We start from the raw sequence: 19,911 nt of genomic DNA, 5'->3' as shown, positions 1-19,911 counted from the left end.
ACTGCTTTGCTGGTCACGGTGGTGTACACCTACAATCTCAGCAATTAGGAAGGAGAGGCAGGAGGATCAAGGTCACTCTCAGCTACATAACACTTCAAATAACACATTTAAGGCCAGCCCAGAAATGTGAGATCTGTTTCAGGGAAAAAAAAATTGTTTTAAGTGTTACCATTGTTGTTGACCTAGTTAACTGGAACAGTTAAGTGTGTCAATTCATGGAATTCATATATTGTCTCTTCATTAATAAGCACATAATATGCAATATACGTGTCTTGAAGCTCATAACAGGCATGCAAAAGACTGGAGGAAGCATTCTGATATTTGTCAGCATCAGTACTATTACTTGATTTTCATCCAAAATCCATGCAGTCTATCTATGCCATGCCTAGCAAATTTCTGGACATCTGGGAATTAACTAAATCACAGTTGTTGGGACCTTATCACTAAAATGTCATTATATCTTTTCCTCTTTTGGCTCATTTTCTGATGGGCTTTATTCTGGCCCTAGATTTTGCTGTAGTTTTGCAATGGAAAAATAGGTTCAACATCTCAGGCATCCAAGGTGCTGGCTACAAAGGCACTCATTTAACTGGGTAAGACTTTGCTGAGGAGTTACACAATTGGAATAAGTTCTTGAAGAGCCCTCTTGCAACACTTTGAGTTCTGGTCCTTCACACAGACATAGCTTCAAGAGCAAATAGAAAAGTCGAACACCAAGCCTGAATGGAGAGTGTGTTCTCACTGCGCTGGTTCTATGAAGAGAGCCCTGTTGCGTGCTGGCTGCCCAAGGCCATGCTGACTCTTCAAGAGCCAAAGACGCAGGGAGTAAGCATTTCAGAAGAAGCAACAAACACACCACCTCAAATTCAGAACTAAAAAAAAAAGGACTCTCTTTATTGAGGGCAGCAGGGTGCAAACAATATAAAAATCAAAAGCTTCTCTGTCACGGAATTAACTTTTCTTTCTCTGCTTGTCAATTGGAGTTGGATGTTATTTGCACATTTCCTAAGGGTCCTGATCTGCTCTTGAGAAGCAGTGAGGCAGAGTCCTCAAGTGGCCCTGTAGGAGAGCACACACTGGGGAGGGTGTATCAGGGCTCCATTTGGTCTATTTCTTTCCCTTCTGCTTCATGTGTACTACAAAATAGTCATTGCATGCAATGATGAGCCCTGCAACTAGTGATAAAAAGCTCTGGAAGCCAACTTTGCCATCTCGGCACTGGTCCAGGTCCTTCATTATTTTGTCCACAGCCAGGGGGTCCTTTTGATTCTAAAAAAAAAAAAAAAAAGAAGAAAAGAAAAAGGAGAGACAAAGGAGACCAATATCAGTTAATGACATAGGTGACTTAATGTTATCTGATCCAAACTGCTGACAACTGTGTGCATAAGCATAATCTCTCAAGAACTTAAGCTCTTGTCTTAGGTCCTAAGTGACCTTTGTAACTCATCAGCATGTTTTTGTTTTTCTTGGGAATCCACTTTTAGTAACATCATATTTAGATTGTGCCTAAGAACCATACTCACCATTTTCTACTTCAAACTTTGATTTTTTTTAAACAAATTTTCATTCCTGATACCATGATCAGATCCATAAAAGGGGAACTCTTCATGAAGAAGCCACCTCAGATTACTTAAGGAGTAAGTTTCAGGTCACTATTGTATCTGTTCTAAGCAGATGCTAATGAGGACACTGGGTTCTAGCTTTAGAGAAAATGTAGAGAGCTCTTTTTTCCTTTCCACAGCTGGGACCCAGCATTCTTTGAGTTGGTAAACCTATGCCATCTTATTCTCGTCACTGGATGTTATACAAGTGTGTATGGCTGGGAGGATGACCCAGTTGGTAAGGTGCCAGCACAAGAACCTGAGCTGGGATCCATAGCACCCACATAAAAGCTGGTGCAGCAGCGTGCTCCTGGAACCTCAGCAACAGGGAGGCAGAGACAGAAAGATTCATGAAGCTAGCTGGCCAGCCAGTCTAGCCAAATTGACCAGGGCAAGGTTCAGTGAGAGCGCTTATTTCAAAAATGTGATAGGCCTGTGAGATAGCTCAGTAGGTAAGGGTACTTGCTGCTGTGTCTCATGACTGAAGCTAGATCCCTGTAGCCCACATGAAGGAAAGAGATCCTACTTCTCCAAGGTTTGCTCTGCCCTTCATATGCATGCTATGGTACACACACAGAGACACATACAAAATAAACAAATAAATGTAAAAAAAAAAAAATTAAGGCAGAGAGTGATTGAGGGGTGATACCTAATATCAAATTTTGGCCTACACACACACACACACACACACACACACACACACACACTCAAATGAGTATGTAAGATAGACTCATAAACTCCTCAGTGCATAGCATGAATGTGTGGGGCAGGAAGAGACAGGCAGATATCTTGACTTTCATCTTGTTTCACTGGTGATTAGCTTGATTATCCCTCTTGCTGCCACGGTGGGTAGAAGTGCAAAAGTGTGGTTCCTCCTATAGGTCCCTGCTATCTCAGAGAGGGAAATAACCTCTAATGCATTAGGGGCTGTTAAAAGGCACAAAGTACTTATGAATTTCAATGACTGCATAATTAGTGGGGGAACTGATGTGCAATGTGTTAAGTGTGCTGGTTGCTTACAAATCGCACTCAGAGATCTCTTACGGTAAAGGATTCATCTTGTCTACTTGAGGCTACAAACTCCTAGCTAGCAACTGAAACCTTCTCTATGTAGCTAATTCTGGCCTCACCCCCTGCTTCCTGGCTGTGGTCAGAATGAGTGAAATTTGGATGACATAAGCCATCTACTTTAGAAACAAATGCTGTTAATGCAGTGAGTGCATGTCTAGAATTATGACCCTGTCTGTGCCTGGAATAAACTGTTCTGCTGTGTTTAGCACACCCCGTTGCAAACATCCTTTATGTTTCTCATGTCACAAAGCCTTGAGTATGGAAGGGTCTGTGTCTTGTGTCACACACGATTAATGGGTGTTTCAGCGTTGAGAATGCCTCTGTTGCTGTGATGCGCTGGCTTACATTTCATGCTTGTCTAGTAGGATCATAACAAGTTAAAGTGGGCATGCAAATAATCGTGTTCAGTGCTCTCCATTTAGGAAGGAGGGGACCAGAACTAGAGTGTAGAAGCAGCTCACTATTGTTAGCCCACAGCTAGATCTTCTGAGCCCTTGTCCAGGACTGCATCTCAGCACCTTATGCTGACAGAGGAACTGTGTATTCCTGCTCACTGAGATGGCACTGGGGTGACTGCAGCTCAGAGGGAGGAGCCAGGCCATGCCACTTATAACTGATATTGATGTGTAAAAAGCAGTCTCCTGCAAAGCCCTGTGTTTATTAGTGTAAGAGTCAGGGCCTTAGGTAACATGCTATTTAGCAGGCAGATGATAAGAGGTAGGACCCAGCCCTTTACCATCACTTCCCTTTACCCTTCAGAGACTAATGCACTATTGAACACCCAGTACAAGAACCATCCTTTCTTTCCAGGAAAAGATGAGATTGCACTACAGTCTGCTATTGTGTCCAGCAATGTTTTGTCTTGGGTGAACATTCAACAACTGTCTCTTGGCCCGCAAAGTCAAAAGACAACTATGCCTAGCTGACTTAATGTCTTGAGTGGCATATCTGAAGAGTCCTGGTCTTCAGGGCTTGTTCAGTCTGACCAAATGGAGGTATAACCTAGACTATGCTTCTAGGCTCCTAAGTTGACCTTTTCATTGTAAAAAGCAATAGTTCCAGAGTGACATTTTGCTCTTATTTAGCCAACAATGAACACAATCCCTTTACGGCTTACAGCTGGAAAAAGAAGAAAATTATTTTTGTCCATAGGGATTTAAGAAGTTTTGCGTAGAGGAAGGTTCTCCAGTAGAGCCCCAGGTTTGCATGAACAAGACTCTGGGCTCAAACTGCCTCTCACACCCACACATAAAAGAGATGAAAGTTGTTCCAAGTACCATATGACCAGAATGTGGAACCTCTGTCATGATAGACCTCACGTGTGACATTCCTTGATCTATTATACCCTTGTGAAGAGTCTTTTCCCCTCATGTTGTTTCAGGGGGCGTGGATATTCTCATCTGCAGATTAAGAGCAGGGGTGGAGTCTTTTCCACTTTGCTGCCCCTGTGATATCCTAACACTGTCTACTAAGTGAGCAAATGAAACACTTCCAAGTAGTGACCATGGGGGGGTGGGGATAGAAGAACAAGGGAAGGTCACTTTGATTTCTACATCTGGTTTTGAGACTTGCAACACTTACTTCCAAGAACCCAGGGAACTCCCTTTCCATGAGCACTCGCAGGTCTTCCTTTGTTAAGTAGTCTTTGTCCCCTGCAAATCTGTGAAATGTAAGCATCATGGTTTCCATGGCATGCTCCATCTGAGACGGCATCTTGAAGAGGCCTGTTTAAACCTGTTAAAGGACATAAAGAAACAAAGTTTTCATTAACCTACATGTACTGATGTCTGTAGAAGGTGACTGGGAAAGAAGAAGTAGATGCTCTAATCACCTTTCTAATAAAATTCAATCTCAGGCTCTGTTTGGGGGCTTTTGCTGGTGGCAACAGACACTTCAGGTATTGGACCTCAGAGCACAGGATTTGCCTGGATGTCAGCTACTCTGTAAGGTTCCTAATCAAAATAAGAAGGTCTAACTTTCTGGAGAAGCAAGACAAGAGCTGCTCCTTTTGACTGGAAAGCACCAGATGAAAGAGATGTTTCCTTATTTCCCTTGGTGCTAAAAGTGTGACTCTTAGAAATGGTGGAACACCAACAAGCCACATGTCTTATCTGGTAACACGCAAACTTCATCCCTCCATGCATGACTTAGGAACCTGGACCAATGTGACTCCAGAGATCAGAAATGTGCTTACAGATGGATGAAGGTATCTGCTAGAAATGTGTACTCTCCTAACATTTTGGACCTACTCTCTGGCAGTAAATGCAGTGCCCCCCCCTACTCCCGCCGCCCCCGAGAACAGGCTTCATAAAGTTCATTACCAAGTTCAGCAGAGAAGGAATAGGGAAGAGTTTACACAGACTCCTTTGGGAGCTGGATATATATTTGGTAGGACTATGAAAAGTGCTTTCCTCACAAGCTGGGGTGCAGTGAGAGACCAAGGGCCTTTCCTCATGAAAAGTTTAAAGAAAGAAAAGGAAATGTTAGGTCACTGTATTCTGGAACAGTGAACGGGGGCAAATGTTTCATGAAGACCCAGTGCCTAATGGAGCTGAGTGTCCACACAGAGTTTTGACTACAGATGAAGGGAGAGGTTGGAGCCTCCCCCCATTGCACAGCAACAATGGGAATTTGGGGTGCTTTGGTCTGATTCCTGCTGCTGGCAGAGGCCTGTTCAGTACAGAGCCCTAAATTCTATAATTCACCCTAACTAACACACACACACACACACCCTGAACCCTAGAACCTCACTCACTGAACTATTCTCTGGCTCTCTTTTCACTTTTTATTTTGAGACAGGATCTCACTGAGTTACCTAGGATAGCCTTAATTCGAGATCCTCCTACCTCTGCCTCCCGAGTAGCTGGTATTGCAGGTCTGAGCCACTAGGCCTGCCTTCTACGTATTAGCCTTTACAGATTCAAAGGTGTAGTGCTGCACACTAGCATTGAAGTTAGATTTAAGGATTGTAATGTCTACCTCTTCATCTCCAATAAAGTACAAGAACCAGTTACAGAAAATGCCACTTCTGAGAATACTGTCAATCAGGATCTAGCATGATTCATCTGCATGACTTGGACAGCAACAAGTTTACACTTCAAGGTGTGTGGTGCTGTGAAATGCAGAACAGCCACTCCTTTTTCCTCTCTTCCCATACTGCTCAGATCTGCCCCACCTCCCCACTCCCGGATATGGGCTTCTGGTGGAGGCAGAGGGCTCAGAGGGAGTCTGCATTGCCTGGATTGCTTTGGAAGTGCAGCAATTCAAGAGAACTGAACTGAGTGAGTCACCTCAAGAAGGACATGGGATACTGCCTCAGCCCTTCAACAGTCCAGGAAAGGAGCCAGACATCAGAGAAAATTTAAAAGTCTGTGTCCACATTTGGAGCCACAGGGCTCTCTAACCTCTTTTGAAAGCCAAGATTCCAGATGACATCCCAGATGTTAAAACTACGTGGAAACCCATTGTACTTTCCACATAGGCATCGGGAAAGTATACTGCAGGGCTAGAGAAGAAAGAGGAACGGACAGGATAGAGATCCGCCAAATAGAAAAACAGGTCAACTTAGTACTCCCCAGAAATGCAAGTTGAAAGCCAAGGAAGCCCTGGGCTCACTTGAATGCCCTCTTCAGGAGGGTGAGGTCAGGCTGCCCTAGCCAAGAGCAGGTGCTCAGGTCTGAGGTCGGGCCACTCCTTCCCTCTTCCCCGCTGGTTATGAAGTGGCAGAGTGCCTCCCTGAAGCTTCATATCTGCCCTTTGGTCCTCCCTCCCTGACTCCCTAGCTGTTTCAGTCCACACACCAGTGAACAGAGCAGCCGACTGACTTCCTGCTTGTTCAAGAGACCTGCAGTGAGAAGACAGAGAGACAGGGGCTGGCCGGAAAGTGAAAACAGTTGAACTTCACAGGAGATTCGCTTGATTCATAGGCCAGGCCTACAAACATTCTGGAGAAAGTTTTAAAATAAAGCAAAGGATCCAGGTGTGGTAGGGGCAGTCCCAAGAACTATGAACCCAACACTCAGGGGTGGCATGGGGCTGAGACAGGAAAAATAGTGTTCTACGCCAGTCTGGACTGTCTAAACCCTGTCTCAAGAATCAAAACAACAAACTGAAAAAGTAAGACAAAGGGAAATGTAATAATGCTGTTCTCTTGAATGAATGATGCCGTCCTTCTCAGGTGAAGTGGTCCCAGCCTAGCCTCCACTGCTTGGTGGGGCTTGCAGCTGAATAGTCAGTTACTAGAGTACAAGCTTTTCAGGAACTTGAATCTGGCACTCCGACTCCACTGAACACCCCACAAAGTCCACTCCGGATGGGTTGGGTCTTCCCCTTCTGGTTGGGCAACGCTTTGTCACGAGAGCCTTGGGACTTGGTCTGAGAGGTAGGGGAATCTGTTCAGTGTCCCTGACACCCCATCCCATACCTGGTCTACACAATCTGCTACGATCGTCCACCCAATCCGCCTTGGCCCCTACAGCTGCCTTGGTCAAGAACCCCATATCATTTTGCTTTGAGAGATGACTAAATACTATTTGTTAAATGAATAGCTCAAAGTAGCTGAGCTACAGATGAGATTATCCTTAGATAGCTGACAGCATTGCAGCTCAGAGCTCAGCAGCTAGGGGAGATGAGTTCTGGGAAGGGTGGGGAAAGGGGCCTCAACAGGGTTCACCTATGAATGGCAAGGCAGAGTACAAAGAGCACATTCCAGTCACGAAGGGGGGAAAAATGTGTTCTGCTAAGCAGGTTGGGTAGGATGGCCAGGCTTCTCACTCCTGCTCTTTCTCTTATTTTCATTCATCACACCTTCCACTGCCTCACTGGCTCCCCAGGCTGGCCCACTCACCCTTCCTGGAACCATTTTATTCTGATGTCTGTTTATGCCCTTCACACATTAGCCTGAGCAATGGGTCTCAACTGCCTCTTTCTCTGCAGAAAACAATTCTGGTTTTTGTTTCTCTTACACTGAACACCTACCATGCACACCTCACTTATGAGGTTAGGTACCAACAATGTTCTCATTCTCTCCGTTGGTCTTTCTGGGAGAGGCAGAACATGGGAGGGAGTCCCTCTTCCTGAGCAATCCCAAATGCCTGTCCTGGACCTATGCCCAGGTCTAGGCTATAAATCTCAGAAGCTAGAGGCCTAATTTACTTTGTTCATCTGTATTATGTCTATATTCTACTTTTCTTGAAGCCACCCAGAATTCATTAGGGTGTTGGTGAACATAAACATTAATTATTTAAAAACAATTAGAGTTTCTGTTCTTTTGCTTAGAGGAATTTGAAGAACCTTTTTTCTTTTTTTTTTTTTTTTTAATTGAACCCAGAGGACATTCTTGAATTTGACCCTAAAAGAATATTTTGGGGGCTGGGGATTTAGCTCAGTGGTAGAGCACTTGCTTAGCAAGCACAAGGCCCTGGGTTCGATCCTCAGCTCTGGCAAAAAAACAAAATAAAAAAGAATGTTTGAAAGAGGAGTGAGTTTTAAAATATTGGAGCTGGGCTCAGGTTCTCTCACCAAATAAAACTTGCTTACTACAGACATGAGTAAAGAAAGTTCCAGATGCAATGCAATGGGAATAAAGAACTGAGAAACCTACTCGAACCCAACCAAGAACACCCGTTTTCCCATGAGAAGTGTCATGTGTTAGCCAAAACCAACTAACAATAGCTATGGTGACAGGTGGGAATTATTTAGTTGAAGGGGTGGAAAATCCTGAACATTGTCTTTAAAAGCAAATCCACCCATCTCTCTACCCATCCCCCCTCCCTTCTTCCCTTCCTCTCTTTGAGGAATGGCGGCAGTCCTGGAGAACCAGAGCCTCACACAGGCTAAGCATGCTACTTCCTTTTGCTTTTGATGTATGATTCCTAAGTTGCCAGGCCTGAGAAAATGGGAAGCTTAAGATAGCGCCCATATTTTAGTCCAGCTTTTCCCAGCACTGTGAACACTAATTTATACTTTATAATTCTGAAAGAATCCCATTGTTTCCCTTAGCTATGCTTAAATGGATGGATTGTGTCCAAGGGCATATCAGCTTAGTGCTCAAAAAAATATCTCTCTCTCTCTCTCTCTCTCTCTCTCTCTCTCTCTCTCTCTCTCTCTCTCTCTCTTGAGCTGTCAGTGGAAAGAAGAGAGGCATCCAGCCTTAGCCCCACCCAGCCCAGAATCTGACCACACTGGGGTGACTGCTCAGAGGCCAGGCATAGGAGGACAAGGGCCCCTCTCATGTTGTGTCCAGGAAAAGACAGGGAACAGATCGCCCAGAAATCAGACTGAATCCAAATAACTGCTCTATGCCAAGCAGACCAAGAATGGCAGGGAGCTGAAATGCAGGCTCTAAGTGGTGGATCAAAGGTTACCAATGAGGAAGTCCTCTCTGACTGCCAGGAGCATCGATGCCATGTAGAAAGGATGATTAATAGACATTGCTGGGAATCTGTGGAGGAGGACTAGGGCAAAGAAATCTCGGGGAGTTACATGAACTCGCCCCTGCTCCAACTCTGGCACTATCGTTTACAGTTTGCTGAAACACATTGAAGGCCAAGCTCTACGATGGGGTGTTTCCATCCCGCTTGGAGTACAAGAGGTAAATATCCACTCCTGGAAGCTGAAACTCAAGCTTCAGGAGGAAAAACATGCAGCACCAACTTCAATTGGAGAAGCAAACCCCAGTGAAGCTGAGGCCCGCCGCCATAGAGCAGTCACCTAATGGCAACTATCAACGGTCTTGTCATGGTCCTGCCAGTCTAATTACTACCCTCCCAGGCAGCTCAGTCAAGAAACCCCTCCTTCAGGTTGGTGGCCAGTTCGAGTGTGACTCACTTCCTCTTGGAATCTGCCCTGGAAGATGGCACAGTTCCTCTTTTCCTTCAGGGAGTATTCTGTCCAAACCATCCTCAGAGTATCAACCAGCCAGGCCGCACCCATGGTCTCACAGCTGAGTCACAGGCCTCAGATCACTAGGAGAAACCTGGAACTCTTTGTGCTAACCCCACCCTGCAGAATCTAGCTTCCCTGGGGTGGGCGCGGGAGAAGGAAGGTGGGTTAGTGAATCTCAGAATTTGTCTCTGGGCCCTTTGCTGGTCTGTTACTTCTCTGTTTGCCTTGCCATCCTCTTAACAGTTCTCCAGAGTCCTCCCAGACAGGTTAGGAAAGGAGGTCATGCCTGTAGCCAAGCTCAGGCGGTGAAGCAGGTACCAGTGGACATCCGTCTCACAGCGCCATATCAAGTTAATCTGGGACTGAAGATTCTTCACCAAGCTTGTTCTCACTCCACCTCTTTCTGGTTCCCTTAATTTAATTCGATTCCAAAAGGGAAACTTAGTAGACAAAAGTCGCCTCACTCCCTCTCACCGCAGTGCTTCTTCATAAGACAACAAACAGAAGACCCGGTCTTAGCCCTAAGATCCTTCCCCACCAACCTGCAACTTGTACTGGTGTAAGGCAGAGCAGGACCCTTTAGGAAGGGAATCCTCCAGCTGCCTAGCCACCAGTCCTCCCTGGCCCAGATTGGCTCAGGCAGCCCTCCTGCGAAGAGGAGGCTAGGAACATCTGGACTGAGGTCTGCCTGCAGTCCAAAGCTGCAAGGAACGTGCCAGCTGGGATGGAGCGAGAGCAGGGTCTGCTTAACTCTAGCTAACTCTTAAGACTAGTTGCAAAGCAGGAAAGGTGAGAGTGAAGAACAGCATAGCTAAAGGGAGGATGTCAGAGGAACAGCGGCCCCAGCGCCAGGGTAGGGTAGCTGCAGACAAGCGTCGCCTCCGCCCTAGCGGGTCTGGGGGTGTCTACGAGCGAGAGAGTGGCCCCACCCAGGCCCACAGGGCGCAGCACCTCACAAAGCCGGGCTGGAGTCCCGATCAAGAGGGTATAAGGTTCACCCCGGGTAGGTGTAGGGTGCGGGACTCACCTGGGCCCCGAGGCGCAGCAGTCGTTGGGAGAGCTGGACACACAGAGGTGAGGCGATCGTGGACTGCTGGGCGTCTTTGTACGCGGGGCGGGTGCAAAGGGCGGAGGCGCCCCGGAGCGGGAGGAGCCTGGAGGGCAGGCAGCTGCGCTCCCCACCAGCTCCTCCCTTCCTGCCTCCCACCCCGCCCAAGCAAATTCTCTCTCTCTCTCTCTCTCTCTCTCTCTCTCTCTCTCTCTCTCTCTCTCTCTCTCTCTCTTCCCTTCCTCTCCCTCTCTTACACACACACACACACACACACACACACACACACACACACACACACACACACACGCTGGTCACACACCCTTCCCACTCTGCTCTGCTGACAGAGGAACCTCGCCCGTCCCCAGGGACAGACCTATTGTAAACGTCCCCGAGAGCAGGAATGCTCTTAGTCTCGAATATTTCAGGGCATCCCCACCCAGGGCCGTGCCCTTCCTCTCGGGTTTGGTTTTAGAAAGCGGGTGAGTGTAGAAACAGGAATCCAGCGGTCCTGCGGGCGGGGCACACTGGCCCAGACCCAGAGCCAAGCGGTTCTACCAGAACCTACAGGTTTGGAAATCATTTTCTAGATGGCAAGGAGGAACGTGTGGATTCCTGAAGACCTGGGCGGCTTTCAAAACAGGCCACCTAGTTTGCTCTTGGATCTGGTCCTGGAGGTCGTCGGTCCTGGGGTCTCCAAGGTTAAGCGCAGAAGCTATGCTCCTGCCTAGCCCTGGTGTGTACTATTTGCTCGTCAGTTTCAGGGCCATCTCAGATCTCTTGGAAAAGGGTTCATCTTTCCTGCTACAGCTTGTGTCTTTGCTTGGTCTATAGTGGAGTTTCAGTTGTTGCCAGTATTGCTAAAAGCAGTTTCACGGCCTCCTTCTTGACGCTTCTTGACCCTAAAAAGCTCCTTGGAAGACATCGAAGTTTCTCCTAACTGACGTTCACTGGCCCCCATACTTATTTTAATTGGTGACACAGCCCAGCCCCTAGCACAGGGGTTTCCCCTGCTCCCAGGAGGAAGTCCTGGAGGGCTGAGAGATTCCAAAGGAATGAAGAGAATTGGGGAATCCTCCAAGTGCCACCACGTGACAGTCTTGGCAGGGGTCAGGAAAACCCAACTTGGATCAGCTCTCTTCTCTCCAGGGTCTCCTAAACCTCAGCTCTAGCTCTTCAAGGGGGCGTTTCTTCCAAATCTTCCTTCAGGCTTCCAGGCCCCAGGTCAATCAGCACTCAGGGAGGAAATCCTGCCCCTTCGCTTTGGTCCCAGGGAAGATGCAGTTGGATTTAGGATAGTCCTACTCACAGGCTTTTTTTCGATGGGCCACAAGCCTTAGAGGATGTTTAGTGTGTGCTAGGCCCTGGGGATTCAGAGATGCAGGAATCCGTCTCTTCTCTCAAAGAACCCCAAGTTTTCTGGGGAGATAGTAAACAGATTATGGGATTCCCAGTGATTGGTGAGCAGTACAAGAATGTTGGAGAGAGGCTTCATGGAGGAGGCAATATTTGAAGAAAACTCAACAAATAATCTAGCTGTCACTGTAACTATTTAATCTGTAAAAATGTTACAACCTTTAAGAAAATGTCTGTGGGTACCCACTGTGTCTGAATGAATGTTTTTTGAAATTATTATGTGCCTGTGTCTGTGTACCTGCCCGCACCCTCACATGCATGTATGCCAGAGCACATATGTGGAGGTCAGAGAACAGTTTTTAGGAATCGGTTCTTTCCCAGTACTGTGGGATTGGGAGATTGAACTCAGGCCATCAGGCTTGCACAGCAAACACCTTTACTCTCTGAGCCATCCTGCCTACTCAAGCATCATATTCCTGTTGTGGAGGGCTTAGAAAACATAGCAACTAAAACAATAAATAAATGTATTTATAATGCACAAACCAAAGGATAAACACATGTGTATATTTCTTTCTAGTCTTATACATATATTTACACAATTATGATTAAGCTGATTTTTAAAATTGGTAGCATTCTCTTTCTGCTCCACAGTGTTCATTTCTCTCCCTGCCCCTTCTCTGTTTTTGAGGTACTAGAGATTAAATGGGGGGCTTCTCACATGCTAGCTAAGCCCTCTACTACTGAGTTACATCTCTAGTCCACTTCTGCTTTTCTGTGTCACTATGTATCAAGATCATCATGTTCACTCACTCATTTCCCCCCTTTTCGTTCAATTAGTTACTGTTTTTCTTCAGTTTGCTAGAAGCTTCTAGTATTATGAAGCCCTGGTATGTGCAGTCCCACTAAGAAGCTGAGTTTTTAAAACACCGTGCAAATGCTGAGGGTATCTGCTGAACCTGCTGAGGGTACCTCCATGAAGATGGAGACTATAGCAAGTCTCTCTCACTAACTCCCCATGGAGCCTCTTAAGCTGCTCTGTGTACTGATAGGTCCACGAAGCTTCCAATGCTTATGAATCTTTAGGAAGCCAGGTATGGTGATGCATGTTTATAATCCTAGCATGTGGGAGGCAAGAAGATTATGCCTTTGAGGCCTGCCTGGGCTACATAGTGAGGTGGTCAAAAACAAACCAAAAGCAAAGCCCTCCTCTCCAGGAAAAGTGATCCCAGCCAAGTTCTTTCTGGGGAAGATGGCTATGCCTTGTCACCCACATGGATTAAGTGAGGCCAGCCCTGCTTCCCTAGTAACAGTTGACTGGAACAGAGACCAGCTTCTGAGCTGGAGCTGTTCTGTAAAGGATAGAGTTGGAGCAAGCAATGAAGGGAAGATGTGCAAAGAGCAGCTGATAGAGAGTCACAGTACGCCCCCATGGTTGTGCATGCCCCGCAGACCTAGACCCTTCTGCCTAGCCATTTCCTGATCAAAACCTCTCGCGTGACCAGGACCCTGTGGCTTTGCGTGGTTGCGTAAAGTGCGCAGTGCAACCATGTGATCTACGCACATGTGTGGAGTAGCCACAGGAGCCTGTGTGCACAGGCAGCCCAGCCTTTATTTTATTTTATTTTATTTTACTTTTCCCAGAGCTGAGGACCGAACCCAGGGCCTTGCGCTTGCTAGGCAAGCGCTCTACCACTGAGCTAAATGCCCAACCCCTGGGCCCCTGACCCAGCCTTTATAAGCCGGCACCATATTCCCCGGCTCCTCTCTCTTTATTCATGTGTCTTTCCGCAGGCCTGTTCACATCTGTCTCTCTCTTTCTATCTTAATAAAACTTTTGTTAGTGGATTCTGTCATGTTTCATGACATTTCCTCGCAGGGTAAGAGCACCACAAAATAACTAACAGCAGCAAACTGAACGGCACTGGAGGACCGGGGTTGGATGCGGTATGGTCCCTGGAATGAAAGGAAGCGATTTACAAGTTGCCCACCAGGCTTGAGGTACCATCTAGTAGGTGATACTAGAGATTCTTCCTCCTTCTCTATGAGGCATAGCAATAAAACTCCATTACCAGTGGCTCTCAGCCATTTTGAATTTGTAGCTGGAGCAAAGAGGTGTGGGCTATTCACTAGAAATGTCTGTTTTTCTTCCACAGAACTGTTTCTGGGAAGTGGCCGCTTATCCAGGGGTTATGTTTCTAGCTCCTCTTGCATCCAACTGGGACTATGTGACTAATCATCCACAGAATGAGATTGCAAATGATGTGAGTCATTTCTAGACTCAGGCAGCATAGTTGACTTCCCCATATTTTTTGTTTACGTCTGCTGGACTCCATGGATCTAAAGACAGAAGAGCCATGGTTGGGAAGAGCATAGGTCCCCAAATCACTATATGGCAGAAAATTACTTGTTGACCAGGAATCCATCACTGGGCCAGTTATGTGGATAAGAAAGACCTAAGAATTGGGGGGGGGGGGGTTATTTGCTACAACATAACCTGAGTGAACAGAGAGACATTCTTTTGGAGTGCTAGTATTTTTGGCAGTACAAGGTTGTAGATGAACACTCTTATTAAATAAGAAACAGAGAGCCAAATGCAGAGTTAAAAGCCCAAGAGGTCAGAGCAATAGCTAAGAGCTAAAAACCCTTTCTTACACTCACTGCCGCTGCTGTCCTTCCCCTCAGCAAGAGGCCTACTTCCTGTGTGTCTGTCCTTTTATTGACTTTCTGTTCTACCTTCTCATTGGTTGCAAACTCAACCACATAACCTCCTCATCACTGCCTGTCTATACAGACCTCCAGGTCTTCTATGGTTGGTATTGAAATTAAAGGTGTGTGTCTCCATGCTAGCTGTATCCTTGAACACACAGAGATCTGCCTATCTCTGCCTCCCAAGTGCTGGGATTAAAGACGTGCACCACCACTGCCCAACTTCTGCTATGGCTTGCTATTAGCTCTGACCCCCAGGCAATTTTATTTATTAACATGCAAATAAAATCACATTTCAGTACAAATAAAATATCACCATATTTCCCCTTTTCTATTTTAATAAAAAGAAAAAAGGAAAAAAGTTGTAACTAATATAAGAAAAACTATATTCAAAAGTACAATAACTATATACCATATATACAAGCAATAAATACCTAGACACTGTCTAGTCCATTTTTATTTGACAAATTCAGAGAAAATAATTCCATTACCTATCTTAATTTGGTAAGTCCAAAATGTACCTGATTCACTTTCTATCCTAACTTATATTACTAACAGAACTGTCTTATAATGTCTTCAAATTTATACACTTACACCTCTTTAGTGAGTTTCTTTTCTGAAATTCTTAACAAGGAAAACTATAACTAACTAATCTTCAGCTCCTTCAGAGACCCAAGAAGGAAATAATATTACCTAATAAAAAATAAAAACAGGAAGTGCATGTAAGCAGCTTCCAAAAAAATGTGAGCTGACAGAAACAGCCAGCTGCCTGGACAGTCACCTGAGGTTTCTCTGCAGTGTTGGGGCATCATCTTCAGCCTATAGGCTTAGCATATCTGACAGACTCATTTGGGAAGTAGGATGTACACAAGGCCTACAGCTCTACCTCACATTTGGTGAGAGCAGTCCATGTACCAGAAACACCTGAATTCCATTAGCGTCATGTCATGATTCAGGATTTTAAATTCTGGAAATTGTTGATTTTTTTTTTAATTCAGCTATCCATTCTTTTTGGCTGTATGTGTGTGTGGCTTCATCTTGGCATCCCATTCTTCTCCACATCCCTCTATCAAATGCCAGTCTACTATTGAGAGGTGTGAGCTTAGTTACTCTTCAAGAATAACTGTTTCAGCTGCTGTTCCACTGCACATCAGAAGCCATCGGCCTACTGCCTATTCAGCTGCCTTCGAAGAAAAGGGCACTGTACCTTTTCTGGATTGCAAAGACCACTTCAGGGATGGTGCCATATTGTCCTGGACTCAGAAGATGCCTTTTGATAAAGCCACAACCACACTTGTCTTGGCAAGAACCAGTAGTCCTTTGTTTCATGTCCTATCTGTCCATTTTGTCAGCAGTTGATTCGAGGATACTTTATTGTCCACTGGCTAACTTTTGCCGCAATGAAAGTTAACTCCATATGCAGTTTATTCAATGCCCATATTTTCTCTGAAGTAGATTCTATGACAGTCAAACTTATAGTCATGTTAAGTTTTCTAGGTATACATAGATATAATTCAATTAGGTAGGTAATCTTCAAATACTTCAAAGACCTACAGACTATGGCATATAAAATATTTTAAAAATTTAGACTTTCTGGAAAATGAGACATGTCTGCTCCTGGCAGCACGAATTTACTTCAGAGAGGAGGATGGGCATCGAAGACACTCCATGTGGAGTTTATCTTCACCTTGGCAAAAATAGCCATTTGGGCAAGAAACTGTTCTTGCCTGGACTGCTTGATCAACTGGACATGCAGGACCCACAGGAAGGTGACCACTGAACTTTGCTTGGCAAAATGGTCCTTCAGGTTCCTGCTTCACAGAAGAAACTGCCAGACATTCTACAGGAGAATGTGACTGAGAGACTCTAAGCCTATGGGCTGAAGACAGATTCCCCAACTTTACAAAGGAACATTAGGTGACTGTCCAGGCTGCCAGCTGTCTCTGTCTACTCTTGTGAGACTCCTGAAAGTTGCATGTGTCCTTCTCCCATTTCTCAGGCAATATTATATCCTTCTGAGGTCTTTGATGTAGTTGAAGACTAGATAGTTATACTTTTCTTTAGTTATGACTAAAGATAAATTAGATATAAAACCTTAGACTCACAAATATAGGATAGATAGGATATCTTCTTTAATTTTGCCAAATACAAATAGACTAGATATTGTAACTGTAATTCTTGCTTGATAATTGTATTGTTAAATGTAATTTTACTATGTGAAATTTAAAACCTTCCTTTAAAAAAAATAAAAGTGGAAGTGCTGTGGATATCACTCTGTATAAATAAAATGCTGATTGGCCAGTAGCCAGGCAGGATGTATAGGCAGGACAAGCAGAGAAGAGAATTCTGGGAACAGGAAGGCTGAGTCAGCGAGACGCTGCCAGCCGCCATGATGAGAAGCAGATGATAAGATACTGGTAAGCCACGAGCTATGTGGCAACTTATAGATGAATAGAAATGGATTGATTGAAGATAGAAGAACTAGATAACAAGAAGCCTGCCACGGCTATACAGTTTATAAGTAATATAAGTTCTGTGTGTTTACTTGGTTGGGTCTGAGTGGCTTCGAAACTAGCGCGTGAGAGAGATTTGTCCTGATGGTGGGTCAGGCAGGACCAGGAAAACTGCAGCTATACAAGATCATTGACCAATCTGTCCTAAACACTGATGGGGTGAAGAGTTCATGGGTCCTGGAAATTCTACTGTTTCTCTATGTGTGGTACCATGCAGAAATCTGAACAGCCTACTTTACCATTCTGTCTACCCAGAGACTAGGTACACATCAATCATAGCTGAAGAAACTTTATTGGTCACTTTCAATACTCTTGGAGGAGTCATGACGGTCCTGCAGGGACTTCAGTTATGTTGATCTGGTCAAGATTTCTTAGTGCTGGCAACACGAAAAGGAAAAGAAAAGAAACTGATCTCAATAAACATGACTGTACCAGTGTATACCAAAATAGTGAGAGTCGAACATTTAAGTTGTTTCTGACTATTATACTACCATAAATAACAAATCTCATAATATATAAAAGGACCAATTTTGAACCAATATCTTGGCCACATGCTTGCTTTATGTGAATTCCTACAAGGAAATGCATCTTTTTGTGAGTTTGCTTATGTGGCTCTTAAAAGACAAGTAGCAAACGTGTTTTTGTGGGGATAGATAGGAAGAATAAGCAGGTGTTGGTATGGGCTCAGGAGTGTTCTGATTCCAGAAACTGCCCCAGTGGCATGGGGAAGATGCAAAATTCTTAAAGCTCAGAGTCCTGGCACTGGTGCCTTTGTTGGCACCTGCTTAGGAAGTGGGAGCTTGTTTCTAAGGTAATGAGAAGCCACTGCAGAATGTAAACAGGAAGTGAGCAACTCTCCTACTCAGCCCTATGCTCTAGGCACATCACCACAGCCAGCCAGTTTCCTTGTGGGTAAAATGGGAGTGGATTCATCTTCTAGTGCACAGGAGAGGACCAAGCCGTCTAATGAACATGAAGTTGTCCAGTTCAGTGCCAGCAGGTATTGGTGAAATTATTAAGGCCACTCCACCTAGTTAAAAGGGAGGTTTATTTTGTGGGGTAACTTACAAATGAAGGGATAGGTTGTAGGGTCTGGCAAAGGTATGGCGCAGTCCAGCGGTGTTCTCTGGAGAACTCTGCTTGGTCTGCCTCCAGCGTCCAGGGTCCCAGAACCAAGAGAGAGCTCTCCTCTCGATCCTGGGTCTTCAGCTTCCTCCCTCAGCTCTGCCTTGTGGGCGTGACTATTACCGAAGCCTCAATAGGGGTTGGAACTTCCAGGACAAGGCTGGGATGGCTACCCACTACAAGCAGGTCCCACCTCTTCTGTGTAATCTTCTACTTTGCAAGAGAAGTAGCTTTAGAAAAATAAGGCTGGACTGTTGGCCACTACCAAAGGTGGGGGGAGGGGGGAGCGGGACTCAGCCAAGGCTTCATAACTTACCTCTACCTTAAAGTAGCAGAATTCAAAAGACTAGTGTTATTGTTTTTGTTTTTGTTTTGTTTTGTTTTTTTAGCCTACAGAGGTTGTCATTTTAAAAAGATTTATTTTTCATGTGTATTTGTGCCATTGTGAGTGTATGTCATATGTGTGCAGGTCCCCACACAGGCTAAAAGAGGATGTGTTGGATCCCCTGAGGCTGGAGGTACAGGCAGTTGTGAGCTGCCTGATGTGAGTGCTGGGGATTGAACTCATGTTCTCTGAAAGAGCAACAATTCTATTACTGAAATTACTACTGAGCCATGTTGCCAGTCCTCCAGAAGTCTCCTTAGCTCAGTACTGGAAATCACCACTTCCTTCTGCAAGAAAAACGCAAGTATAAATGATTATAATCTGTGAAATATTTACAGAGTTACCTATTAATTCCCATAGTGATGGCTACTGGAAATATGCTGATGACCAAGACAGAAAATTATTGGCCCGATGAGCTGTGCTAGATAGTTTTATGTCAACTTGACACAAGCTAGTGTCTTCTGAGAGGAGGGAACCTCAACTAAGAAAATGCCTCCATAAGATTGGGCTGTAGGCAAACCTGTAGGGCATTTTCTTAATTAGTGATTGTTGGAGGATAGCCATTGTGGGTGGTGCCATTCCCTGGGCTGGTGGTCCTTGGTATAAGAAATCAGGCTGAGCATATGAAGAATAAGCCAGTAAGCAGCATTCTTTCATGGCCTCTGCATCAGCAACTGCCTCCAGGTTTCTGCCATGACTTCCTTCAGTGATGAACAATGGTATAGAAGCATAAGCCGAATAAACCCTTTCCTCCCCAATCTGTTTTTGGCCATGGTGTTTCATTACAACAATACTAACTCCAACTAAGACATCAGCCTTTCATAGTGTAAATGAAATGCAAATTAAGATGAAAACTAAAATCTGTTAGTTGCAATGAGTGCCATCATGGAAAAAAAAAAATAAGATTCTATGAGAATAATGGACAGATCCTGTTTTAGGTAGAAAGTCAGAGAAGACTGCTTTGAGTTGAGGACATTGAAACTCAGATTTAGAGGCAGTAGAGGCACTAGGGTTGCTAGCAGAGATGGGAGGTCTCCAAAGGGAAGGAAGAAAGGTGGTGTGAATGTTAGTCTGGTAACAGAACTGAAAAATCACCACTGTATCTGAAGCACCCTGAATAAGGGGGGCCATGACAAGAGAGGAGCCTACAAAGGTAGCATTTACAGGGACCTGTTCAAATATTTTGCTGGCACTAGAACAAACAACCAGCTACCAACTGGA

At 45.1% G+C, this 19,911-nt stretch overlaps 1 protein-coding gene across 1 annotated transcript; it reads right to left on the bottom strand.

Annotated features, from left to right (window-relative positions):
- Window positions 1–860: 860 nt before the first annotated feature.
- S100a10 (S100 calcium binding protein A10) lies at window positions 861–10,781 on the bottom strand. The gene is made up of 3 exons (XM_036190714.1): window positions 10,585–10,781; window positions 4,254–4,406; window positions 861–1,269 (listed from the first exon to the last, which is right to left on the bottom strand). The coding sequence occupies exons 2-3, from the start codon at window positions 4,383–4,385 to the stop codon at window positions 1,108–1,110; spliced, it is 294 nt and encodes a 97-aa protein (XP_036046607.1). The 5' UTR covers window positions 4,386–4,406; window positions 10,585–10,781; the 3' UTR covers window positions 861–1,107.
- Between the last annotated feature and the right edge of the window lie 9,130 nt (window positions 10,782–19,911).

The sequence above is a fragment of the Onychomys torridus genome, chromosome 6, assembly GCF_903995425.1.
Source record: "Onychomys torridus chromosome 6, mOncTor1.1, whole genome shotgun sequence".
NCBI classification, from domain to species: Eukaryota; Metazoa; Chordata; class Mammalia; order Rodentia; family Cricetidae; genus Onychomys; species Onychomys torridus.
The sequence above is the reverse complement of the archived record's forward strand: the minus strand, read 5'-3'. Positions and strand labels throughout refer to the sequence as shown.

Excerpts from the sequence above, each read along its gene's own strand:
- S100a10 (XM_036190714.1), bottom strand. The coding sequence starts at position 4,385 with ATGCCGTCTCAGATGGAGCATGCCATGGAAACCATGATGCTTACATTT. Across the intron at positions 1,270-4,253 it reads AGTTCCCTGGGTTCTTGGAA|AATCAAAAGGACCCCCTGGC; the intron begins GTAAGTGTTGCA and ends TTTTTTTTTTAG.